The sequence below is a fragment of the Mobula birostris genome, chromosome 32, assembly GCF_030028105.1.
Source record: "Mobula birostris isolate sMobBir1 chromosome 32, sMobBir1.hap1, whole genome shotgun sequence".
Lineage (NCBI taxonomy): Eukaryota > Metazoa > Chordata > Chondrichthyes > Myliobatiformes > Myliobatidae > Mobula > Mobula birostris.
In genome coordinates, this window is record NC_092401.1 from 3,479,087 (window position 1) to 3,506,098 (window position 27,012).

Sequence of the window (27,012 nt, forward strand, 5' to 3'; positions counted from 1 at the left end):
CACTGAGGACCTAACCTGGTCCCAACATATTGATGTAGCTACGAAGAAGGCAAGACAGTGACTATACTTCACTAGGAGTTTGAAGAGATTTGGTCTGTCAACAAAAACACTCAAAAACTTCTACAGATGTACCGTGGAGAACATTCTGACAGGCTGCATCAAAGTCTAGTATGGGTGGGCTACTGCACAGGACTGAAAGAAGGTGCAGAGGGTTATAAATTTAGTTGGCTCTATCTTGGGTACTAGCCTACAAAGTACCAAGGACATCATCAAGGAGCAGTGTCTCAGAAAGGTAGCGTTCATTATTAAGGACCTCCAGCACCCAGGGCATGCCCTTTTCTCACTATTACCATCGGGAAGGAAGTACAGAAGTCTGAAGGCACACACTCAGTGATTCAGGAGCAGCTTCTTCCCCTCTGCATCTGATTCCTAAATGGACATTGAACCCTTAAACAATACCTCTCTTTTTTAATATAGACTATTTCTGTTTTTGTACAATTTTTAATCTATTCATTATACATATATATTGTATTTGATTTATTTATCTATTATTTTATTTTTCTCTTCTTCTATATTATGTATAGTATTGAACTGCTGCTGCTAAGTTAACAAATTTCACAACATGTGCCAGTGATAGTAAGCCTGATTCCGATTCCGAATTATTATTCAACCATACAATACAGCTGAACAAAGCAGAGTTCTTCTGGGGCCAGGGTGCAAAACATACACAGCACAGCAAGGCACATTCGAAATGGCAAACAAATGTACAGTCATGTAAAGGAGAAATAAATACATATAATATAGCCCAAGTCCCTGCATGACATGTCCCACTAATTGATGGTGCAATTCCTAGCAGTGAACTGATGAATGTATGCATGCGCAGAATGCATCTTGTCATTCCACCGATTAAACACAGGAGCACAGCACTGATGGGAGAGTTCAGCCCCTAACTGAGTATGCTACACCACCTCTGACGTCTCCTCTCCTGGACTGCAGTAGCAGGCAAGCCCGCGGCTTGAGGCCTAGTCCTCGTTACAACTGAGGCCATGCAGCTGCCCTGCTGTCTGTCATGAATACAGACAAGAAAATGGGTCAGCATCATCTTACATTAGCAACATCCAACAGGGTCTTGCGATCACAAGAGAAACATCCAAAGCAATCACCCGTGGTTACACTGCACGCACCAAATCCGATGCCTTCCTGTAACAGGCAGCAAGTCCAGCTCCTCTGACAATAAGCAGCTCACTTTTTTAAAGGCCGGCCTTGTCTTGTGATCATATCAAAGGTGTTTAATAAAGACAAAAACACCTTTGGTTGGCCCCTGAGAGCCCACTGCATCCAGGTGCACCACCATCTTACTGGAAGGGATAGAGGGCTGCAGACACAAGGGATTAGGAGTGCTGAACAGCCTGAAGCAGTACTGTACCAGTCTCTGTTCTGTGCTCTATGCTCTGTGTTCTGTTTTATGTTCTATGTTCTTTATCACTGGGAGTTGGCAGCCGCATTTCCTATAACGGCAATTGGTCAATGGCTGTAAGGTCATACGTGAAGGCGTTACGTGACCTACACCCTTACAGTTCCTGTGGTGTGCAAGAAGCCTTCTGATCCCTGTGACCTTGTGAACCCAAGGCAGCAAGATTGTCCCTGTATATCTCAGAGGCTAGCTGTAATCAGATGTCCCAGCCAGAATGACTCTGTCTTTCAGCACAGCGGACCAGGAAATTCGACATACCCATCACTCTGTGGCCTAATTCTCCTTCACTCACTGGAGCTCACCTGAGCTTGCATTTCAAACATTCAAAGTAAATTTATTATCAGGGTTATTATGCAGTATGTCACCATTTACTATCCTGAGGTTCATTTTCTTGTGGGCATTCATGGTAAGTACAAATAAAAAAATAGAATTGATGAAAAATTGCTTATACAAGGCAGACAAATGACTAATGTGCAAAAGACTAAAACTATGCAAATACAAAATGAAAAAACTAATAATAATAATAATAAATAAATACATGACTAAGCCATAAATATCAAGAACATGAGTTCTAGATTCCTTGGAAGTGAGTCCATAGTTTGTGGGAACATTTCAATGATGGGGTGAGTGAAGTTGAGTGAAGTTGTCCCCTCTGGTTCGAGAGTCTGATGCTTGAGGGGTAAGAACTCTTGAACTTGGTGGTGTGGGTCCTGAAGCTTTTGTATCTTCTTCCCGATGGCAGCAGTGAGAAGAGAGTATGTCCTGGGTGGTGGGGGTCTCTGATGGTGGATGTTGCTTTCCTGCGAACAGCTTTTCTTGTAGATGTGCTCAGTGGTGGGGAAGGCTTTACCCGTGCTGGACTGGGCCACAGCCACTCCTTTTTGTAAGCTTATTTCTGTTACCTGATACCATGGAAAATTAAGACAAATTTCTCGGTGACTACCTTGATGGAGTCATGGAGTCACTGGAAGAAACACTCTGGCAGCAGACCCTCCAGCCATTGGCTCTCACCAACCATCAACCATCCATTTACCCTAATCAACAAAGCTTTGACAAACTTCCATAGATTCACCCAGGAGAGTATTCTAACTGGTTACATCACAGCCTGGTTAAGGCCCCTGATTTAGGCACTAGTGCTCCAGATTTGAAAAGGCTACAGAAACTATTGGATACAACCCAGTCCATCGAAGGCACCTCCACCCCCCCCCAAACCACCCCCCCCCCAACACACCATTCGGTCATATGATTGTAATTGGGCAGTTCAGGGTCATTGGGCCGTGTACATAAATAAATAAACAAATAAACAAACAGATCGACAGATAAATAGATAATACATAGATAGATAGAACTCTTCAATAAGTGAAGCAATCCACACCTGTATACAAGTCCTGGACAGTTTTACTTATTGAAGAGTTTGATTTATCTCAGAAATGAAATGAAGTGACAAGTAATATTTGAACCACATAAGTATCAGGCTAAAAAAACAACTCTCCGGATGAGAGACCAACCACCTACTTTTGACATTCAGCATCAATACCATTGCTTAGTTGACCCACCAGCAACACCCTAGTAGTCACCATTGACAGGAGACTTAAGTGCACGACAGAGTAGAGTGTTTCCAAGAGCAGGCAGAAGATTGAAGAGTTAACTTCATGTAACATATGATATCTAAGTGGGGACTGACAGACTAGATGCTAAGAGGATGCTTCCCATTATGGGATAATCTAGAACTAGATGGCATAATTTTAAAGTGTGAAGTTTCCCATCTAAAAGGAGGAAAAAGAAGGAATTCTTTTAAGGAGAAATTGGAGGTTACTTAGCCACTGATAGTTGCCCTAGAGTATAGCTGAGTGTTAGAACCGGAAAGGCATTGATGGGATTGCAGGATAGTGAAATGGATTGAGTATAGAATGTGCAAATGGATGACTGGTGGCCAGTATGAATTCAGTGGGCTGAAGGGCCTGTTTCTATGCTGCATGACTATATATCCCATTGAGCTGTGGATGCTGAGTCTTTGAACATTTCCACAGTTGGGCTCTTGGAAGGTCAAAAGTAATGGGGTTACAGGCAGGGAATTGTTGAAACCATGGTCAGATAAGCTGTGGTGGAGCAGTGTTGAGGGGCTGTTTGGTCCTCTCATCCCCTATTACCATTGGTCGTAGATTCTTAATGCTCACAGCCATTATCAAAGAGATTTCCATACAAAGGTTGATGTCAGGAGTGTGATAGAACGCTCAGACAAGCTGCTCCAACGACCCTCAAGAGCCTCAACACATCTCAGGAGAAAGCAATTCACTTGAAATGGCCAGTTCTTTCATCAATTTAATCATTCCCTCCCTCCAGCATTTACAGTCTTTCCCACCCCATTACAGTATGTCCCACCTACAAAATGTCCTGCAGTTACTCAGCCAGTCCACTCTGGATGCACCTCACAAGCCCATGACCTCTACCACCAAGAAAGTCATCACCTACAGGTTCTACTCGAGCTTGCAGACAACCCTGCCTTGGGAATATATCCCTGTTCCTTCATTGTTGCTGGGTCAAAATCATAAAAATTACATATCTGGCAGTGCTCTCAGAGCAGTATATCACACGGTACTCTGCTTAGGGTAATTACAAAAAAGTAATAAATGTTGGCCTCACTAGAAGTGTCCAGATGTAGCGAATGATGAAAAGTACAAAACAGGAGGTACAGAAGTTGTCACAGTGAGCACTGGCAAAGGATGGAACCCAAGTGCGGAGGAAAGACTCCCGCATAGAGATGGCAAACAGAGTTTATACACTGGAATTCCAACAGAACCAAGCAACACCGCAAGACAGAGTATTCTCCAAACTCAGACCCTGTGGTAAGCACTAAGGAACATCCACTAAAGTCAAGCATGTGACTCGGAATCCCTGAGCCCATCAAAATAAATTTAACAAACAAACAATTAATCAACAGCTAACCAATTAAGATGCTCTAGAAATCGTGGAGACTGGCACTCTCCGGCTCCCACACAGGCCCAGAGAGTTCATTACCGTAGTGGTTCAGTCGGAATTCCACTTGCTAAAATCCATCAAAACTTCATACCCATACTCACTTTATACCTACGATTGTATGGCTACGTAGGGGTCCAATGCCATATTTAAGTTTGCTGAAGACACCACTGTCAGTGGTGAAATCAAAGATGGTGATGAATTGACATATAGGAAGGAGGTTGAACATCTGGTTGTCTGGTGCCACAACATGATCTCTTACTCAATGTCAGCAAAATCAAACAGCTAAGTATCAACAACAGGAAGAAGAAGCGTGATGCCCATGAGCCAGTCCTCATTAGGCAATCGTGGGTGCAGGAGGTCAGTATCTTTAATCTCCTGGGCATTATCATGTCAGAGGTTCTGTCCTGGGACCAGCACGAAAGTGTCATCACAAAGCATGTATGACAGTGTCTCCATTTTCTTAGAAGTTTGCATAGATTCACCATGTTACCAAAAACATTGAAAAACCTCTATAGGTCCATAGTGGGGGATATCCTAACTGACTGTGTCATGGACTGGTGTGGAAATACCCATGCCAAGGAATTAAAATGTCTACAGAAAGTAGTGGCAACGCCCTTTGCACCACCGAGCACATTTACATCGAGTACTAACACAAGAAAGCAGCATCCATCACCAAGGACTCCCACCATCCAGACCATGCTCTCATCTTGCTACTACCATCAGACAGGAGGTAGAGAAACTTTAGCTCGCGCATCGCTGGGGTCCTGAACCAGCATGGCGAACATCACCAAACACAGCTCTGAGCTGATTCTACAACCTACCGATTCATTTTCAGTGGCTCTTTACAACTCATGTTCTCAGAATTACTATTTGCTCAGCTTGTGTATTTTTTCTAAATTGGTTGTTTATGTACATTCCATCAATGCTTGCAAGAAAGCAGATCTTAGGGCAGTGGAAGGTAATATATATGTTCTTTGAAGACACATTTTTATGACTTTGTCTTTGCCCAAAACTTTGCTGTTTTTCAAAACTTAAATCTTATTGTCCCTCACCATTAATTTATATTATTTTTCTTTACATTGCTGAAATTCAGCTCTTCTGCAGTATACGGATGTCATTTCAAGTTGTAAAATGGCACTATTCTATATGTGTGTCTTGCAACACATTGGTGTGACACCGACACTCTCTGCCCGCGTCACACCAGGGTATATTTGAAAAACAATTTGGCTACGAAAGCAAAGGACAGAGCATAGAAATGCATTAATTTCTGAGCAATGTTACAACCAAGCTGATGTGAGATGATAGGAAATGTGGCTTCCAGTTGCCCAACACTCCACAGGAAAAGGTTTCTGCAAGAAAAATAATGCAAAGTTTGCCTCCATTGTCAGTTCTCTATAGATTTCAAATTAACTCAAATCATTTATGGAATTCAGAAGCTTGTTAGCGGGAATTGAGACAAAATCCCTGTAGGTGGTCTTCTCCCTGAGGCTCAGAGAAACAAAAGAGCTTTCAACCCTAGAGTCAGAAGACGAACCTGATGAAGCAAAATTCAAAAGGAACTGAAAACGTTTCACAACCTCAAGATGTTCCAAAACAGCCCTACAGTTACCAACCTCCCTCTGAAGTGTAGTTCCTGCTCTGATGGTCGTCCCAGCACCGAGTCTGTGCAGAGTAAGCTCCCACAAACAGCAATTAATATTAAGCAATTACATGCTAGTGCAGTTGACGTAAAATAAATATTGCCCAGAACACTGTGTTCTTCTGCAAAGTTCTATTCATTTATACACACCAGAGGCAGCAGACATTAAAATGGTATGTACTTTAAGTGAGGTTAGGGGATCCCATGCGAGTAAGTTACGGCGAGAAATGAATTCTCCTCAATGCCCTTGCTATGATTTATCCTTAACTACCAACTTCAAAACATCCTTTGAAAAGTTTGCTACTTATTTTTAAATTCCAAAGAAACTCCAGCAGTTCTAACTGGATTACAAAAGTGTTACAGAAACTTTTCATTCCTCTCCATGGATGCTGCCTGACCTAACGAGTTCCTGCACTGGATTACTAAAGTGTTACGGGTCGTCTTTTTTCGTGTTGCACCCTTCTTCAATGACATAAATAACAGCATCCCTGTGTAAAGGGAACTTAAATGAACAAAACTGTGAGTCACGTCAGTGTATTGAGAAAGCTGCATATCTAGTTTTGGCCGATATTTCGCAGTAGCTCAGCTGTTTCATTGTACATGAGAGCAAAATATTTCAGGTACTGGCACTATATTAACATAACAACAGATGCTGGAGTTACTCTGAATCTTCAAAGTTCAAAGTAAATTTATCATCAAAGAACATATATATCACCATAAACCACCCTGAGATTTATTTTCTTGTGGGAATTCACAATAAGTATCAAGAAACTCAACAGAATCAATGAAAAACCATACACAATGTGTTTCTGGAACTGAGAGGGCCTGCAATTTCCAAACTGGAGATCGATAGAGTGATCCAGCATTTTGCACTCTCCGAGAAGATTCTGGGAAGCAGCGAACGCCAACCTCAAGGTTAAGAAACTACAAGATGGGGCACGAGCCGATGTTTAACTCTATTTTGCCCATTAAAGCTTCCATTATTCGCTGACTAAAGCGATGGGAAAGATTGAAACATCAAGGTGAGTGTGGTGGGTGAGTACCAATGGCCTGCTGACCACTCTGCTGCCAAAGAGGAGCCCTACGTGGCCATTATCACTGTGCCCAAGGTCTCTCCCTTTCGATAAAGCTGGTGTATTTCACATTACTAATGTCCAACATTCTTACATCCAATATCTTACATGCTTGACTCAGGGCAGATAATCTGAAATGATAGTGCCAAGGAATTTAAAGTGATTGACCCTCTCCATTTCTGATGCCCCGATGAGGACTGGCTCATGAACCTCTGGTTTCCTCCTCCTGAGTTCTTCGGTTTTGCTGACGTTGAGTGAGAGGTTACTTTTATGGCACCATTCAGCCAGATTTTCCATCTCCCACCGATTCATCACCACTATGGATGTGGAGGAGGAGGCGAAGATGGCGGCACAACACAGCGCATGCGGCCTCTCTGGTGAAATGATATCGTATTTGTTAAATAGGGGCCATGCACAATCCTGATTTGATGGAGACGGACGTGAGGAGCACAGAGGAACGTCTGGAGAAATTTCTGAAATGCCTGCTTCACTGCCGCTGCTACTGTGCGATCGAGAATTTCTGGAGGGAAGGCCCCAAATTCTCGGCATTGCCTGTTGCTGGTGGCTGGGGATGGGGTCGAGGCGCTCAGCAGAGATGGTGCTCGGTGCTCAGTGTCAGAGGGCTGGTCGGAGGCTCGAGTTTTCGGACGGACTGATAGTCAGATTGTGGTCGGGTGCTTCCAGGATGCTGCATCGGCAAGTTTGCGGTGCTGGAAGCTCATGGCAGGGAGAGTTTTCTTCCTTCTACCATCTGTGTGAGACGTTGGATCTTTTGAGAGACTTTGAGGCTTTTTTTTACCGTGCCCATGGTCTGTTCTTCTATCAAATTATGGTATTGCTTTGCACTGTTGTAACTATATGTTATAATTATGTGGTTTTTGTCAGTTTTTCAGTCTTGGTCTGTCTTGTGTTTCTGTGATATCACACTGGAGGAACATTGTATTATTTCTTAATGCATGCATTACTAAATGACAATAAAAGAGGACTGCGTGTCCTCATAATCTAATCTAATTCGGCCAATAACAATGGTGTCATTGGCAAACTTAAATATGGCATTGGAACTATGCTTGACCTCACAGTCTTAGGTACAGTACTCTGCAAAAGTCTTAAGCACCCTAGCTATATCGTATATGTGTCTAAGACTTTTGCACAGTACTGTGTAAAACAAGTAGAGCGGCAGTTGGGGGGGGGAGGGGGAGCAAAGCACAAAGCCCCTTGTGGTCCACTTGTAATGATGGTGATTGTGCAGGTCAGTCCCATTACTTCACCATAACCAAATTTCATAACCTCCATGGGAGTGTTCATTTATTGCATGCATTCCAGGATTAATTTCTCCATTTTTTGTCAAATAGCTTCCAATTGAAGGGTTAATTCAGAACAGAGATGCGAAGAAATTTTTTTAGCCAGAGGGTGGTGAACCTATGGAATTTGTTGCCATGGGTGGCAGTGGAGGCCAAGTCATTGGGTGTATTTAAGGCAGAGATTGATAGGTATCTGAGTAGCCAGGGCATCAAAGGTTATGGTGAGAAGGCGGGGGGAGTGGGACTAAATGGGAGAATGGATCAGCTCATGATAAAATGGCGGAGCAGACTCGATGGGCCGAATGGCTGACTTCTGCTCCTTTGTCTTATGGTCTTATGGTCTAATAATGAAAGAGCACAAGGTTCAGAATTCACATTAAGGTATCGAACTGGTAGTAGACTTTCACGCTGCAACTTATTCCAAGATCCAATGCACGCATTTACTCATTCGAGGAATTATTTTGCATCTGTCCAGGATTCACCAGTGGAAATATTTAATCTTCCTCGCAGTCTCTCTTCACCATGGTTAATGGTGAACAGGGAAAAATGCGAGTGCCGTGTATTTGGAATGAGCTGCCAAAGAAATTGGTTGAAGCAGGTACAATGACAATATTTAAAAGAATTTGGATAAGTGATTCGGAAGATTTAGGATGTGGACCAATATGGGAAAATGGAACTGGCTTTTACTGAGCACCTTGGTCAGCATGGATAAGTTGGGCTGAAGGGCCTGATTCCATGCTTTATTACTCTATGACTCCATAGCAGCTGGCCCATGTCGGTGAAAATATGCAACGGTTTCAATGAACTGGGTCCAGCATGATTCACACCAATGCAACCAAACTTCAGCATGCACGCCCAGGATTTACAACAGACCTCAAGTTTTGCCACTCATCGGAGGAAGCAGACACAAACCACACTTCCACTGAAAACTGAGACCAACATTACCAAACTCCTGAAGCGTCTGATTTCGTGTTGTATCCTCTGCAGTGGCATCTGATGCAGGAAGGTGACCCACTGGAAGACATATATACAGGAGAAGACATCCATTGAAAGATTATAAAGCTTACACCGTTGCTCTGCACTGGGCCAATTGCTTCATCTTGTGATTCCGATGGAACACAAAATCTGATTTAATCCTTCCATCTAAGAAGAATTATTGTGGGCCTTAAATACTTCCCTCAGTCACTGCATTCCAATTTTTCCTTGATCTTTCTCTATCCTCCCATTCTTTACAGTAATCCTCAAGAACTTATTCAACACTCCAGCAAATCCAAGGCCTATGTACGTCTACTCCTCTCCCATCTGTAGATAATTCTCAGAATGTTATTGGCAATGGCATGGGGATTGGTTTGTTACTGTCACGTGTACCAGGATACAATGGAAAGCTTAAATCATTATACACTGCCTTGAGCTAGAAGAAGGTAAAACAGTAACAGTGCAGAATAAATTGTAAAAGCTACCAAAAGAGTGCAAGCACTCTTAACAATAAGGTGCAAGGTCATAACAGGGCAGACTGTGAAGGCAAGAGCCCATCATATTGTACAAGAGGTCCATTCAATGGTGGGATGAAAGCTACCTTGGGCTTGTTGGTACATACGTTCAGGCTTTTGGTAGATTGATCAGACGTCACAATTTGTTATGAGCCATGGAGTTTGGTCAGAACTCAAAGTTCAAAGTACCAAATCATAGACACTATATACAACCATGGATTGGCAACAGTTATCCACGGACCACTTTAGTCAAATGATTAAGTAGTTTATTGAACCAAATAAGTGTCGGGGATGCGGGAGAGATTTTTTCATCAAATTCCAATGTGAGGTTTATGACTGATCTGGTTAATTGCAGCTGATTTGGACCCAAACAATAACAGATTCAGGATCCAAGAATGATGCGGACAAAGGGAGACCATTTGGCCCACCATGACTGTAACAGCTGATATCCTACTATGCTACATTCTCATTCCCAGAAACAGGCCTGGTCTTCCAGGATTCCCTGCAATAAGCTAGACAAACAGTTTCCCGAATTAAACAGCACGTCGCACTGGACACAGCATTGAAGATGCTAATGATTATAAAGGAGATTCATGGCCATTGGTTTAGCCGGCAAAAAGGAAGTGAAGTTACCGTACGGAATGATTCTACTTAATTTAATATTTTTAATTTTTGTTGGGGTTATAGTTACAGCACGACAGCAGGCTCTTTGGTCCTTTGAGACTGCAACAACAATCGGCCACCCATTTACACTAAATCCTGACTCTTCATTCTCCCCATATTCTCACCAAATCACCCCCGTCCAAATCCTAACACTCAAAGGCAATTCGTAGTGTCCAGATAACCTGTCTTTGGGATGTGGATGAAACCCAAGCATCCAAAGGAAACCTACACAGTCACAGAGAGAACATGCAAACACCACACAGACAGCATCTGAGGTCAGAATTGAACCCCAGTAGCTGGAGTTGTGAGACAGCGTCTCTATTTGCTGTACCACCGTGCTACGTAATTTCATGAACATGTTATTCTTGATTTGCTTAAGTTATAAAAATAATTTTTTTTAACTAAAATATCTCATGCTTGGCAAACCCTGGGTTTGGTTCATTTAATTGAAAGCTAAAGGAACTGCAGATTTTGGAAATCTGAGGTGAAAACAGAACACGTTGGGAACACTGATCATGTTGTCTAGCATCTGTGGAGAGAGACAGAGAGCCAAGGTTTCAGGTGAAAAACATTTAAGTCTGCTAATGTTTCCAGCCCTTGCTGATTTTGTTTACAGTACATATATGATCATGGTTTTGTTAATTTGATTAATCTCACTTCCTTTACTTTCATCCCAGTAGCCCCGTAACCATTTTCTTGTGAACATTCACTGAAGCTCCTCTCTAACATTATGAGTCAAACTGTTTACTCTTCTTCTCGAGACTGCATGACTCCAACATTCTAAAAGACGCAACTGATGGGTTTGCTCTGCCAGGGCTGACATGCACTGACGGGCTGAATGGCCTTCTGTCTATGTGTGGTAATTAAGTGAACATATTCCATAAAAGAGTACAGCACACAAACAGGCCCTCTGGCCTACAATGTTGAGCTGAACCAGCTAAAAAGTAAATTTTAAAAATATTCCCTCCTACCTACGCAATCTCCATATCCCTCCATCTTCCTTGCATCCATGTGCCTATCCAAATGTCTCTTAAAAGCCTCTAATGTATTTGCCTTTACCACCATATCAGGCAGTACATTCCAGGCATCCTCTACTCTCCGAGTAAAAAACTTACCCCTCACATTCCCCCTGAACCTACCCCCCATCACCTTCAATGCATGACCTGTCATATTAGACATTTCAATCCTGGGAAAAAGATATTCTCTGTCCAGTCTATCGATGCCTCCCGTAAATTTGTAAAACCCACTATCAGATCTACAGCTCCAGAGAAAACACCCAAGTTTATCCAGCCGTTGTACTGAGAGCTTTAAATCGGTTTACTTAGCAGGTTGGAAGCTGAGGGGCATCTTGCTAGAAATATATAAAATTCTGAGATGCCTAGACAGAGTAGATAGCTAGAGTCACTTTCCCAGGGTGGAGTTGTCAAATACAAAAAGGCCTTGAGATTTATCAGGCGCATTTTTTACACACAGAGTGGAACGCACTGCTAGGTGTGCTGATGGAAACAGGTACAACAGCAATATTTAAGAGTCATTAACACTGAGACGTGAGCAAGCAGGGAATGAGAGAGTATGGGCCATGTGCAGGAGGATGGGATCGAACAATTTAATTTGGCATAAGGGTCGGAATGGGCTCTGGGGACCAAATGGCCTAATCCTGTGCTGATCTACTTCTTGTCTATATTATCATTTATTGTTTATTATTATTATTTGTTTTGTATTTGCACTGTTTGTCTTTTTTCCCCCAATAGTTGCTTGTCAGTCTTTGTGAGCAATTTTTCATTCTTTCCATTATATTTCGTTGTTCTACTGTGAATGCCTGCAAGGAAATGAAACTCAAGCTGGTGACATATACATACGTTGATAATAAATTTACTTTGAACTTTGAATGTACTGTTCTACGTTTGATGTTCAGTGGACGCATCTCTCCTAACTTGCTCCCTGTGAGCTCTTCATAACTCCCTATGCCCCTGTTGGTGCTCCTGTTGAAGCCTGGCTGCTCTTGGAAGAACGACCTCAGCCTCTCCAGGCTTGCCATGTTAATTAGAGTCCCTTATCCCAGGGACGTTTGAGTAAAGTTCCGTAGTCCCTCTCCAAGATCTTCCTCAAGTGCTCTTCTGAGGCCCAACCAGAGTTTTGTGAATATGGAACATGGAATGGTATGGTACAGGGATGGGACTTTCTCCAGAGTTTTGTGAAAATGGAACATGGAATGGTATGGTACAGGGATGGGACTTTCTGCCCATCATACCTGTACCAAACCTGATATCAAATTAAACTAAGTCCATATCTCTCCAGTCCCTGCATGCTCATATAACTACCTAACAATCTGCTAAAGACCACTGTCATATCTGTTTCTACAGAAGACAGGTAACGCCCATAATGTTTGACTACTGGGGGAATCAAGGACTGTGCAGTTAGTACGAGAGAACTGCATTGAAACATAATGTCAGCCATGATCTTATTTGGTGATAGCACAGGTAAAAGGGGCAGAATGGCTTACCCCAGCTAGACCACTTGCTGAGATTTCTTGGGTAATGTGTATAGTAGTAGAAAAAGGGATCCACATGTGTACCAGTAAAATTGCTGACCTCCAAGAGGACCATAACCTTGTGGTAGGGTTTGGAGGCTTGCATGCCTCAATGACCCAGAGGGCTATGTTGGTTGGAGGCAGGGCTTCATGCTTTGGTTCTTGGTAGGATCACCCATGCCAAACAGGTCAAAGGGTAGAGGCCAGACTGAGTAATCCACCTGTCCTCTAGGTTGGGGGTTTAGCTCAGGTCAAACAAAAATGTTACGGAAACAGCAATGGAGAATCATTCTACATCTTAGTGTGGTGGTATTCCTGAGACTCCACCTGGGACTTGCATGACTGACAGTAGTGAAAGCCAAGAGGAAGCTACTGACACGATGAAGGAAGCCCCGAACACTGCCAGCAGCATAATAGGCGGTAAGTAAAATTGCCAATAAAGTGTGCCCAATAATATATTGTGACTATCTACAATGCACTAGATTTTATCAACGTTATCTTGAAAGAAATTTCCCATTAGGGCAAAGAATAATGATTAGTTGAAAATAAACATTTCATTAACATGGCAAAACTTCTACTAAAGTTTACTCCTTGATACTTGTGACTCAACCCATAGCTTGTTTGGCTGCAAAATAGAAAGTTATGAGTTCAAGTCCTACCCTGTGATGAAACCAGTGAAATTCACATCAGAGTAATACAGCTAACAACTTAATCACGAAACTGTGGTCCTCTCTAATCTCTCAAGCGCTTTGCAGTCTCCGAGGATGTTCCATGAGGCGTGCGGCCTCGAGTGCAAGAGGCCTGGATACGAGCTGCGAGCCCATGATTAACTCCATTTCTCACCAATCTCACAGGTTAGGATGCCAAGGAAGTTTGAAGTTATTGAGGTGAGTGCAGCAGGTGGGGGGTGTTCAGCACCCTCTATCAGCCTCTTGTTCACTGCTACCAGAGTCTCTCTTTCTCTCTCTCTTTCCCTCTTACTCACTACTCCAGGAGGTAGGCCCCTGCATTCAAACGCTCTCTTTCTTCCTCTCTCTCTCTCGCTCGCTCTCTCTCTGTCTGCTGTTGGAGGATGATACTGAGTTCTGGGTCTTGAGCCAGAACTTGTTTTGGGTTAATCAATGCTGTCTGGGGATTGGACTCTGTAGTCCATGTTATGATTTTTTTTTTCTGGTTTTTGTTCATACCTTTTTTTCGCTATTTTGGGTGATTTTGAATCAGGGCAGCCTGCAGATAGCAAGTGCTGATCTGAACTGAATATGCCTGGACCCTTTCAATTTTGTGTTTTATATTCTGTGTTTTTGCTGCCAGTTGCACAATTTGTGTTTTTTTGTGTGTGTGGGAGAAGGTTGACGTCTTCTCTGAACAGATTCCATGGTTTTCTTTCATTCATGGCTGTCTGTGGGGAAGATGAATGTCAGGATTGTACACTGTGTACATACTTTGAATCTTTGAAGTGGATATAACTATCTTCTGCAGTTATAAAAGACCCATGTCCCTTCAGCTATACATCACTCTAACACTGGTGTTATAGCCTCTCTCACAATCAGGATAGGGATGGGGAACGTACTGTACAGTTTTCATCCCGTTTTGCTTCAGTGACAACACCCCAAAAGCTTTTCATAAATTCACTGCAAGGTGCTCTGAACTCACCTATAATGACCAATGACATAATGAAACTCCAAGTCATTCAAATACCAGTATGCAAATCATAAACTATTAGACGATGCAGAGATACAACGGTAAACCACCAAGCTTTCCAAATCTTCCATCTGCCTACAGTAACTCATCCGTTCATTGCCTCATCATCGTTCACCCATTAATCAAAGGTTGTATAGGAAACCAAATGGTTCCTGAGAAAATCACCCTGTAAGATAAACCAATTAAAAATATTTTCATGCTTGTGTCCGAATAAAAGAACAGGAGTTTGGTGATGACATAAGCTCAGTCCTCTTAAATACTTCATGTGGTGTGGAGAGGCCAGTGTTTACTGTCAAACCCCAGATGCCTTTGAGAGGATAGTAGTGAGTTACCTTCTTGAACCATTACTGCCCTTCTGATGAAGGTGATCCCTCTGTTTGGCTATGGAGGGAATTCCATGAGTTTTATCCAGCTACAGGGAAAAGTTTCCAAATCAGGATGGTATGAAGGGAAACCTAAAGGTGATGGCATTCAGAACACCCTTCTCCTCTAGAGGTTAGTGGAGTTGTGGGTTAGAGAAGAGCAAAACTTGTTTCTGGATATCAGACACAGTCTATGCCAAGGACCTTGATGGGTTTTCAGGCGATTTTCGACAATGTACAGATGGCATGTGAGCAAAGGCATGCTACAGTCATGAAAAGAAGAGAACATTATTTCAAAGCTTTTTTTTCATGTTAGCAGATGAATAAAACCAACCACCAAAGGAAGCAAATGTTCTGCCAGTGCCTGCTGTGTTGGTCAGAAGATTTAGAAGAGTTGGAAGCAGGTTGTCTCTTACCTTGTTGTCCCCCACAGAATAACCAACGCTTCATCCCCATTGTGCTGCCTCCCTTGGAAACTCCAGTGTCTTTGGACTGCTGCTGTCACTGATACAGGGCACAGGAGATAGTGTCTCACAAGTGCCCTTCCAGCACCGCGCTTCTCTCTGTGAAGTCTGTCAGTTTCCTGCAGAGTAGCAGCTCCAACACTACGCAACCTCTCGCACCACAGAGTGGTGCGACAGTTTTGTTTGTGTCGACAACACCCATCCCCTCCGGTCAGGTGATCTCCACTGTTTGATTCAGAGGAAATATTTCAGCCCCAAACCTCATCAATTTTCTATCAGCATTTCTTCCTGTCAGCAGAAACAAACCTTGCAGAGAATAAAATTCCCCTTGATTCTTAGAGATCATTTCATCGTCCTACATTCACAGCAGATTTTCAAAATCATTTCCCAAAGAGCTTAATGAACAAATCACGTAACACTGGAGTTTATTGCTCCATTATTAGACTTTCCCCAAACTTTTATCCTTCTCAAGTTCCGCCAGTTGAATTTACAGGATTCACTGCCCTTTAACGCAGCACATTCCAGATGCCAGCAAAGTGTCCAATTCAAAAAAACGTCATATCGCCTTATATGACAAGAGATTGTCATTTCCGGAGTCTGGAGCAACACACAAAGCACTGGAGGGACTCAGTGGGTGTCTGTACAGACAAGAGGACTTGGCTCAAACATTGATTGTCCATTTGGCTCCATAGATGCTACCTGACCCGCTGGGATCTTCCAGCATTTTGCTAGATATTCTGTTTCCTCTTTCGTTCCATGTTCTGTAGTCTACCATCCTGCCAGTGGGAATAGTTTGTTTTTAGCAAACCTATTTATAATTTTGAATACTATCTTTGACTTTCTTCCCTGGTGTTCTTCTTTTCTTCTGCTCTGAGAGACCATCCATACGGTCTCTGGGGAAGTTGTTGAGGGACAAGAGAAGTCATTCATCTCCCTCAGCTCTTTGAAAAGCCTACATAGGGTAGACATAGAGAGGATATTTCCAATGGTGAGCCTGTCTAGGACCAGAGGGCACAGCCTCAGAATACAATGATGTCCTTTTGGAACATAGATGAAGAGCAATTTCTTTAGCTAATGGGTAGTGAATCTGTGGAATTCATTGTCACAGATGGCTGTGTAGGCCAAGTCATTGGGTATATTTAAAGTGAAGGTTGAGTAAGCTCTTAATTAATAAGGGCATCAAAGTTTATGGGGAGAACACAAGAGAATGGGGTTGAGAGATAATAAATCAGCCATGATATTAAAATCACTCTCAGATATTAAGTTACAGTTGGTGTCATATAACACATCACTTACTGATGAGAGTTTCGAACATCAACCACCCTGTAGAACCACTTATTCATTTCAGTCCTGTAAATCCCTCCATATAGTTCAGCCCTAGTTGATTTCAGAGTTCACGTACCCAGCTGCAAAGGCTCCAGGTACAACAGTCGACCTGCTTCAGTGACAATACAATCTCAAGCCTAGGCACATTCTGATGGGCATCAGCATAGCACATCAAGCAACCAGAGATACATATTGCAGAAAATACAGACAACAAAAATCCACCAATGGACCATCTGGAGATTGTGTTATTGAAAAAAAAGAATGTCAATTCTTATTTTTTGAACACTATGAGTAAAACTAAGCCCACTGTACAAGAGAGATAATTATTGAAGAGGTGGAAGGAATTGTCATCAATGACCCTGGTCCCAAGTCCATTCCAATTTGTCAGCTACACAAATGCATGTTAACTTGCGCAATGTTTAAATCTACTCACAGCTCCTCAGAAAATGAAGCAATCCGTCACTCGGTAAATGTCTACGTCACGGTCAATTTATTACCGAAGTACATACGTATGTGTCACCATACACTACCCCAAGATTCATTTCTTGCAAGCATTCACAGGAAAATAAAGAAATGCAATGGAATTGATGAAAATCTATATACAAATAAAGATTGACAAACAACCAATATTCAAAAGAAGATAAATTAAGCAAATAAAACATATATCATTATATACTGTATGAATTATGTTTATTTCTATCAGGTTCCTGCCAGGAGCTGACAGACTCAATGGGCTGAGTGGCCTTCTGCATGTGGTAAGTAAGTTAACATACTCTGTGTTATTCTTTTATTTTGTTAAGCGCTTTAAATGATATTAATAATGCCCTGAACTTTTCCCACCATCTACAAGTCAAGCCAAGAGCATAATAGAATATTGTCCATTTATCTGGACAGGTGCATATCCAATATTTAGAAAGTTCAGAACCACCCGGGACAAAACAGTCAATATAATTGACACATAATCCAACAAGCAACACATTTCTCCTCACCAGTAGCTGCAGTGTATGTGTGAGTAAATGCACTGCAGGTATGCAGCCGGTCAATCTAACAGCACCTTCCAATTTCTACAACACTACACAAGACCGACAGGTGTATGAAGACACCTCCTCCTGCACTTTGCCCTGACTTGGAAATAAATCGCTGTTCCATCATCGGCACCAGGTCCAAATCCTGGAACTCCCTACCCAAGAGCACTGTGGGAGTGCCTTCTCCAAGGGGCAGCAGTGGTTCAAGAAGGCATCACACCACTGCCATTACAAGGGCATTTAGGATTGGCCAATGAATGCAGGCCTTGCCAATTACACCCACATCCCGTTCACAATAAAACAGTAAGTGAACAGAGTGGAAACATTGATGTCTATTATAAACCCATAGACTTTCACAGCTAGCTGTAGATAGCTTGTCCCACCATGTTACTTGTAAAAACGACATCCCCTTTTCTCAATTCCTCCATCACTGCTGCATCTGCCCTCAGGATGAGGCTTTTCATTCCAGAACGAAGGAGATGTCCTCCTTTTTCAAAGAAAGGGGCTTCCTTTCCTCCGCCATCAATGCCACCCTCAACCGCATCACTTCCATTTCACACATGTCTGCTCTTAACCCATCCCCCTGCCACTCTACCAGGGATACAGATCCTCTTGTCCTCACCTACCACCCCACCAGCCTCTGGGTCCAGCACATAATTCTCCGGAACTTGGGATCTTGTCATTCCCATTCTGATATGTCAATCCATGGCCTCCTCTACTGTCACGATGAGGCCACACTCAGGTCAGAAGAACAACACCTTGTATTCCATCTGGGTAGTCTCCAACCCGATAGCATGAATATCAATTTCTTGAACTTCCAGTAATGCCCCTCACCACCTCTCCTTCACCATGCCCAATCCCCTTTTCCCTCTCTCACCTTATCTCCCTGCCCGCCCATTGCCTCCCTCTGGTCCTCCTCCCCCATTTTCTTTCTTCCACGGCCTTCAGTCTTCTCCTATCAGACTCCCCCTTCTCCAGCCCTGTATGTCTTTCACCAATCAACTTCCCAGCTCTTTATGTCATCCCTCCCCCTCCCTGTTTCACCAATCACCTTGTGTTTCTCTCTCCACTCCCCCAACTTTTAAATCTACTCCTCATCTTTTTTTCTCCAGTCCTGCCAAAAGGTCTTGACCCAATACGTCGACTGTACTTTCTTCCATAGGTGTTGCCTGGCCTGCTGAGTTCCTCCAGCATTTTGTGTGTTGAAGTGAACAGAGGTAACTGTTTCCTGTCTCTTGCAGTCTTTGCATTCCAAAGAACATGAATCATTTCCTGTTCACCACCTCTGCCTTCTCTAATCTCTCCCATCAAGCCATTTAGAAATTGGAACATCAGACCCATGATCACATCTTCCTGAGACCAGTCAAAGACCAATCACTGTTCCTGGAATGCAGCTAGGCAAGCTCCCAGCGGCATCCCACTCAGATCCCTCCAATCATCAGGGGCTCATCGCCAACCCTGGTGGTTGAGGTAGCACAACCACGAAAGAAAAGATGAAAAAGATTAGCTTTATTTGCCACAAGTACATCGAAACATTTAGTGAAATGTGTGGTTCCACTACATATTCAAATATATTATATTTGCTCCAGTTTCCTCCCACAGTCCAAAAGCGTGCAGGTTGGTAGGTTAGTTGGTCATTGTAAATTGTTCCTTGATTAGGCTATAGTTAAATATGGTTTGCCTGTTGGCGTGGCTTCGAGCTGTTCTCCGCCGCATTTCAATAATAAATAAATACATAAATAAATACTCATCTCACTTTATTCTCTCTTCATTTCCTTCCAGCACATTCCCAAATTCTACCACTCACCCTAATTACCAGTGGCAGCTTATAGGTCAATTAGGTGGGAGGAAACCAAAGCTCCCAGTGGAACCCCACATGGTAATAGAGAGTATGTGTAAACTCCACATAGACAGCATGGGAGGTCAGGATTGAACTCGGATCACAGGTGGTATACCAGTGGCTCTACCATGGGGCCTGCATGTGATTCAATATCAATGGTTCCTGACTACCCTCTGAACATGGACCACAGACACTTTATTCTGAATGAAGAATAACACTGGACAACAAAGATTTTGCTTCCTGAATACCTTTAGGTGTATCTTATGAATCTTGGGCTACTGATCATGAAAATTACCATGAAATTTCCCTATCAAGCACCTTTTTAAAATAAACTTATGTTTATTATTTCAATTCATAATTCAAGTCAATTAAAATGTTGCCTACAATGTAAGCTGGAAAGTTTCCTATCTTGTCCAGGCATGCTTGGGTGGTGCGGCTGCTGTGTGGCAGGACAGGTTTTAGTAATAATTATTGGGTTCAGGACTGTAAGGATGGAATTTGCTATCACCAGGCACAAAAATTTCTATGAAGGATTTTGATATTTGAGACAGATGCTTCCCAGAATAACTGATGCTGGGATTAAGGAAAGCATTTTTGTTGGTCCACAAATCAAACAGGTCATCAATGATAGGCAATTTGACGTATTCCTAGTGGGGCCGGAGAAAATCACATGGAAGGCATTCAAGAAAGTTGTTGAAATTTTTCTCGGCATCTACAGAGCACCAAACTATTTTGTACGTGCAGCTAGTTGAAAGCATGCTTCAAACATCTAAAACCATGAAATGCAACATGTCACTAAAGATACATTTTCTGCATTCCCATTTAGACTTCTTCCCTGCAAACCTTGGTGCTGTCAGTGATGAGCACGGTGAAAGGTTTCACTGGGACATTGCTGTCATGGAGAAACAGTATCAGGGCAACTGGAATCTATCGGTGCTGGCTGATTATTGTTGGACACTTAAGCAAGAAGCCTCAGCCACTGAGTACAAATGAAAATCATTAACAAAATATTTTTAACTGAGTTGAACTATATTGCAAAGCATCAGCACCATTATGCAATTAAACACATTATATTCAATAAAAGTTAATTTGCTGTTTCTCCAAACTCCTACGTGATACAAGTAGTCTGAAATTATATTTGTGTTCATCTTCAAGCAGTCTATCATAAACAAAACAAGTTCTGAGGAAGCAACACTTTTGAAAAAATTTGTTGTCCAGCGTAATTATCAATATGTAGTAGATTCAGAGGATGTTCAAAATTAATTAAAAGAAAATCTCCCACTCACATGCTAAGATATTTCTCCAGAAATCCCTGCTGGATCTATTTAGTGTGGCTTATATTCATGGCTGTCTTAGATTTGGTCTTGCACCTTAGTGGAAACATCTCACGCCATCATAACCCTGACAACTTTGAGCATGTCACTCTTCTTTTCCCCAATTAGGATTTTTTTTCACAATGAAAGCAAGGTGATAGAAACCTATTGGTTCTACGTCTCAAAGCAACCATCTGCTGGACAAATTACAAACTGCAAGTTCTCTCTCTCTCCTTCCCTTCCTCCCACCTCCACTCAACCCTCCCTCTCTCTTCCTTCTTCTCCACCGCTCTCTCTTCTTCCCTCTCTCACCCTCCCTCTTTCTCCCTCTCTTTCTCTCCCTCCCTATCTCTCTCTCTCTCTCTCCTCCTCCCTCTCCCCCTCCCCTTCTCATCTGTAACATAATGTAAATGATTGTTTGATGGTCAATGTGGACCCAGCTTAATGAAGGGCCTGTTTCCATGGTGAATGCACTTTGATCTTTATGAATCCATGTAAACTATAGCACCATTTTATCCTCTCTGGTAAATGCAAAAATTCCCCTAACTCCAATTCCAGGGGGGAAAAAAAACAGGGAAGTCATTATCATTAACAAACAGGAGAAAATCTGCAGATGCTGGAAATCCAAGCAACACACACAAAATGCTGGAGGAACTCAACAGGCCAGGCAGCAGTCGTTAACAGGAAGTTGTTAGCATTTTCTGGCTCAATATGTAGCTTTCAGTTGACCAGGCTGACTATTGACACGTTGCTTATTTGGGATCTTGCTCTGTGCAAATAAGTTGCCTTGTTGCCTAAGTTTTAAACTCCACTGGACAAATTAGATCCTACGTAACCTGTTAAGGCACAGAAGGAAGCCATCGGCCCATCGCAATATGTATCAACTCTTTGGACAAACAATTCTATTCATTCCACCCCTTCATCTAGTAAAGGTTTTCTTGTCTTTCGAATATTGATACAATTCCCTTTTGAAACTTCTGTTTGAATCTGCTTCCAGCCAGCCTTTCAGACCACGAACATTGGTTTGTGAAGAAACCACCAGCTTCAGGAACAGTTATTACCCTGCAACCATAAGACCATAAGATATTGGAGCAGAATTAGGCCATTCGGCCCATCAAGTCTATTTGCCATTTTATCATGGCTGATCCAATTTTCCTCTCAGCTCCAACCTCCTGCCTTCTCCCTGCATTCCTTCATGCCCTGACCAATCAAGAATCTATCAATCTCTACCTTAAATATACATTTTAAAAAAAGCCTCCACAGTTGCCTGTGGCCAAGAATTGCACAGATTCACCACTCTCTGGCTAAAAAAATTCCTTCTCATCTCTGTTCTAAAAGGATGCCCTTCTACTCTGAGGCTGTCTTTTGGTCTTTGACTCTTTTACCACAGGAAACATCCTCTCCACATGCACCCCATTAAATCCTTTCTCCATTTCATAGATTTCAATGTGGTTACCCCTCATTCTTCTAAATCCCAGTCAATAGAGGCCCAGAACCATCAAATGCTCTTCATATGACTATCCATTCAATCCTGGAATCATTTTTGTGAACCTCCTTTGAACCCTCTCTAGTTTCAGCACATCCTTTCTAAGATAAGGGGCCCAAACCTGTTCACAATACTCTAAGTGAGGTCTCACCGGTGCTTTATAAAGTCTCAAAACACTACATCCTTGCTTTTATATTCCAGACATCCTTGCTTCTAGACAACTTCTGAACCAACATGGATAGCTTCACTCACCTCAACTCTGAACTGATTCCTCAGCCTACAAACTCACTTTCTAGGATGCTACAACTTGATTTCTTGGTGCTTTTTTTGTTTGCAAAAGTTGTCTTCTTTTGCACAATGGTTAATTGTTAGTCTGTATTTTTTATTTTCCTGTAAATGCCTGCAAGAAAATGGTAGTATATGATGACATATATTGTACATAGCTTGATAATAAATTTACTTTGGCTTTGACTTTGACTTGACATGACTCTTCTATGTCCTTGGGTTGTTTCAATAATTACCTTACATTTGTTTTCTCTGAATGCAGATCTCTAGTCAAAGGAACCAGTTCCTCCTCATACACCAGAATGATAGAAACATACAGGACTGGAAAAGCCCTTTACCCACCACATCCAAACCATAAACCAGGTACTTAATTACACTAACGCCATGCACCAGCACTTGGTCCACACTCTTCTAAGCCCTAGCAATTTAGTCAGAACCAGAATCAGGTTGATTATCACCGACAAATGTCATGAAATTTGCTGTTTTGCAGCAAAAATACTATAAGCTACAATAAGAAATACACAGAAAAACAAGTAGTGCAAAAAGAGAGCAAACTGGTGAGGAGGCGTTGATAGTTCATTGGTCATTCAGAAATCCAACGGTGGAGTTCATTGGCCATTCAGAAATCCGACGGTGGAGTTCATTGGCCATTCAGAATCCAAAGGTGGAGTTCATTGGCCATTCAGAAATCCGACGGTGGAGTTCATTGGCCATTCAGAAATCTGACAGTGGAGTCCATTGACCATTCAGAAATAAGATGGTTGAGTCCATTGGCCATTCAGAAATCCGATGGTGGAGTTCATTGGCCATTCAGAAATCCGACGGTGGAGTTCATTGGCCATTCAGAAATCCGATCGTGGAGGGGAAGAAGCTCGACTGTTGATTAAGCATTAACCTGTACTACACAGGCAAAATCTGCCTTACTGAAACTGCAGCTCAAATATAATGTAATTTATTTCCTTGACTTAATTAAAATTTAAGAATAGATTACAAATTTTTCTTTAAAATTTCTTATTTATTGTTTTAGACAGATATCAAATTTGCAAATTTGCATCATGTAATTATAGAATGAAGAACAGAAATGAAGTTTCATATGTACAGAATAGATGTTGGCTGAAGTATAAACTATTTACGTCCAACAGCAGGAGAAAAATAAAGTACTTATATTTACATAGACAATTCAGCTGAGTTAAAATCTGAAATGTAACCAGAAAATATTGTACTGGAAACACTCAGCAGGTCAGACAATGTCAGTGGAAATAAAATCAAAGGTAATATTTCAAGTCTGAATTGTCGAGTATGCCCCTTCAGGCTCTGTACCTCCCCCCTGATGGCAGTAATGGGAAACGGGCAATGCCTGGGTGCTGGCAGTCTTTAATGACTTACTGTGCCATCACGTTTTCAAGATGTCTTCAGTGGTGTGGAGGCTAGTGCTCATGATGGAGCTGGCTAAGTTTACAACCCTCTGCAGCTTTTTCTGATCCTCTGCATCGGTGCCTCCGTACCAGACATGTCTAGATGAGACTATCTTCATTCACCACCCACTCTGACAGCATGTTCCAGGTTCCAACCACACCTTGATGAAACAGTTCCTCCTTAGATCCATTCTAAATCTTTTACCCATTACCCTAAATCTCTGCTCTTTAGCTTTTGATAATGCTAATGAGAAGGTTTAGTTACTTCCGCTGTGGAGCCTCTGCTGATATCCAGCAATAATTTTATACTCTCAGTTAAGTCTCTCCTTCACCTTCTCTGCTCTAAGGGGTACAACACCAGCTTTTCAAGTTCTTCATGTACTGGTGCTACTGTGCATTTAATATGTCAGTAATATTGAGTAATTTTGTATATATATTGACTGATTAAACATTCTTGTTTGTTTAAATAATTAATTATGGGTTATATGAAAAAATACGTTAATTGCATACATCATCACGCTACCAGATGATATGTTCACGCCTCACTTCAAGTAAACTCGAAGCCAGACCTCACATTCCCATACTCTCATGTCTTCCTTTGAATTCATTTAATGCTTTGAAGTTACAAATCATAACAGGTGCCTTATCCATATGGACATTGACTACAGTTTCTCTACAGCCTTGAACTTCTTCCTTTGTATGGTTGTGTGTGTGTGTGTGTGTGTGTGTGTGTGTGTATGAGAATACGGCTGTGTCTGTGCGTGTGTGAGTCTGTGTCTGATTCTTTTTGTGTGTGTGTCTGAGAGAGACTGTCCATCTGTGGTGTGTGTGAGTATGTGACTGTATGGTTTTGTATGTACAGTATGTGTGTCTGTGTATTGTATGAGAGTTTGGTTGTGTGTGTGCATGGTTGTGACTCTTTGTGTGTGTGTGTGTGTGTGTGTGTATGATTGTGACTCTCTGTCTGTGTGTCAGTGTCTGCGTGTACTTGTGTGTACGTGTGCAGATGGATAGGTATGTGTGTGTGCACAGCTTCTTTGATCATGTGTAACAGATTTCAGAATGTTAGTGCCATTTCATTTTTATATTTATGGGTTAGCTCTGACCACTCTGCTCACCTTCAGACAGGTCACTTTCTCTCAGACCCCACTCCCCATTTCCACTCTCAGTTCCAACTACCCATCTCTATATACATCCTGATGACATAGGATGCCATTTCATTCCACCGGCTCACAGAATCATCCCATTCTCCACTAATGTTCCTTAAAACCTATTCTCCCCTCATTCTCCAGCTCTGCCCAAAGTCTACCACTCACCCACACACTATCGGTAGTTGAGAATGCCAAATAACATACCACCCTGGGACTTGGGAGACAATTGGAGCACCCAGGTGCAACTCCACATAGACAATAGCAGAGATCAGGACTGAACTCAGTTTGCTGGAGCTGAGTTTAGAAATCTACCTCAAATAGACTAGCAAACTCAATATCTCATTCATTGCCTTTACCTTACTCTTGAAACATCCTTATGTCATGGGAACACACACAAAATGCTGGAGGAACTCAGCAGGTCAGGCAGCATCTATGGAAAAGAAAAACAGCTGATGCTTCAGGCCGAGACCTTCAATCATGCTGCCTGGCCTGCTGAGTTCCTCCAGCTCTTGTGTGTGTTGCTTGGATTTCCAGCATCTGCAGATTTTCTCATCCTTAAATCAGGCCTTTGTTAGTAATGCACCATGAAAATAATGGACATTGAGGACATCCTCAAAAGGTGGTGCTTGAAGAAGATGGCATCCATTATTAAGGACTCTCTTTCTTCTCATTGCTATCCTTGGGAAGGAGGTACAGGAGCCTAAAGACACACATTCAGCATTTCAGGAACAGCTTCTTCCGTGAACCCATGAAGACTACCTCATTATTCCCCTTTTGCAAGATTTATTGTGTTGTTTTTTAATTTTTTTTATTTTAACTTATGTGTTTTTTATATCTTGCATTGTACTGGTGAAACAAAGTCAACAAATTTCGAGACATCTGTCAATGATTCTGACCTGATTCAGATTCCAATCCCAATTCCTGCCCTAATGGCAAAACTAACTAAAGGCAAGCAGAGGCATTCAAAACTGAAAATCTTGCAGCTGTTGTCAGAATTGCACCATTCTGGTCTTATTCTTCCCGTTTTGTTGGGCTTGTAACGCCACAGAGCTCACCACAGAAAGTTGAGCATTCAATTGCAAGACTTTGTATTACATAATCAGGATTCAGTATGACCTGCACATACTCTGTGACTGAGAAAGTTCAAAGTTCAAAGTAAAGTACGTATACGTCACCATGTACAACCCTGAGATTCATTTTCTTTCAGGCATTCACAGTAGAACAAATAAATACAATGGAATCAATGAAAAACTGCACACAGATGAAGAGTGACAAATTTACAGTTTGTCTTCTCTTGCTCGTCAGTTGTTGTCAATCTCTGTCTCCCATTTTTCATTGATTCCATTGTATTTATTTGTTACAAGCATACATACATACATAAATAAGCAAACAAACAAATAAACAAATAATACTGAAACACAAGCTGTAGAGACCTTGGAAGTGAGTCCATAGGTTGAGGAATCAGTTCATTGTTGAGGTAAGTGAAATTATCCAC

The 27,012-nt window shown here is 42.1% G+C and overlaps 1 protein-coding gene across 3 annotated transcripts in view; it reads right to left on the bottom strand.

Annotated features, from left to right (window-relative positions):
- The window catches only part of LOC140191245 (ras GTPase-activating protein nGAP-like), a 122,479-nt gene that overhangs the window by 51,484 nt on the left and 43,983 nt on the right, over window positions 1–27,012 (bottom strand). The window contains exons 1-2 of one of the 3 annotated variants that reach the window (XM_072248468.1): window positions 15,629–16,176; window positions 9,412–9,480 (exon numbers count right to left, since the gene is read on the bottom strand). The exons of 1 other annotated variant lie outside the window; for it this stretch is intronic. In XM_072248468.1, coding sequence (XP_072104569.1) covers window positions 9,412–9,480; window positions 15,629–15,668 — 109 coding nt within the window. In that variant the 5' untranslated portion in view covers window positions 15,669–16,176. Of the gene's footprint in view, window positions 1–9,411; window positions 9,481–15,628; window positions 16,177–27,012 lie in introns of those variants that run through there. One more of the 3 variants, XM_072248469.1, reaches the window with a different exon arrangement.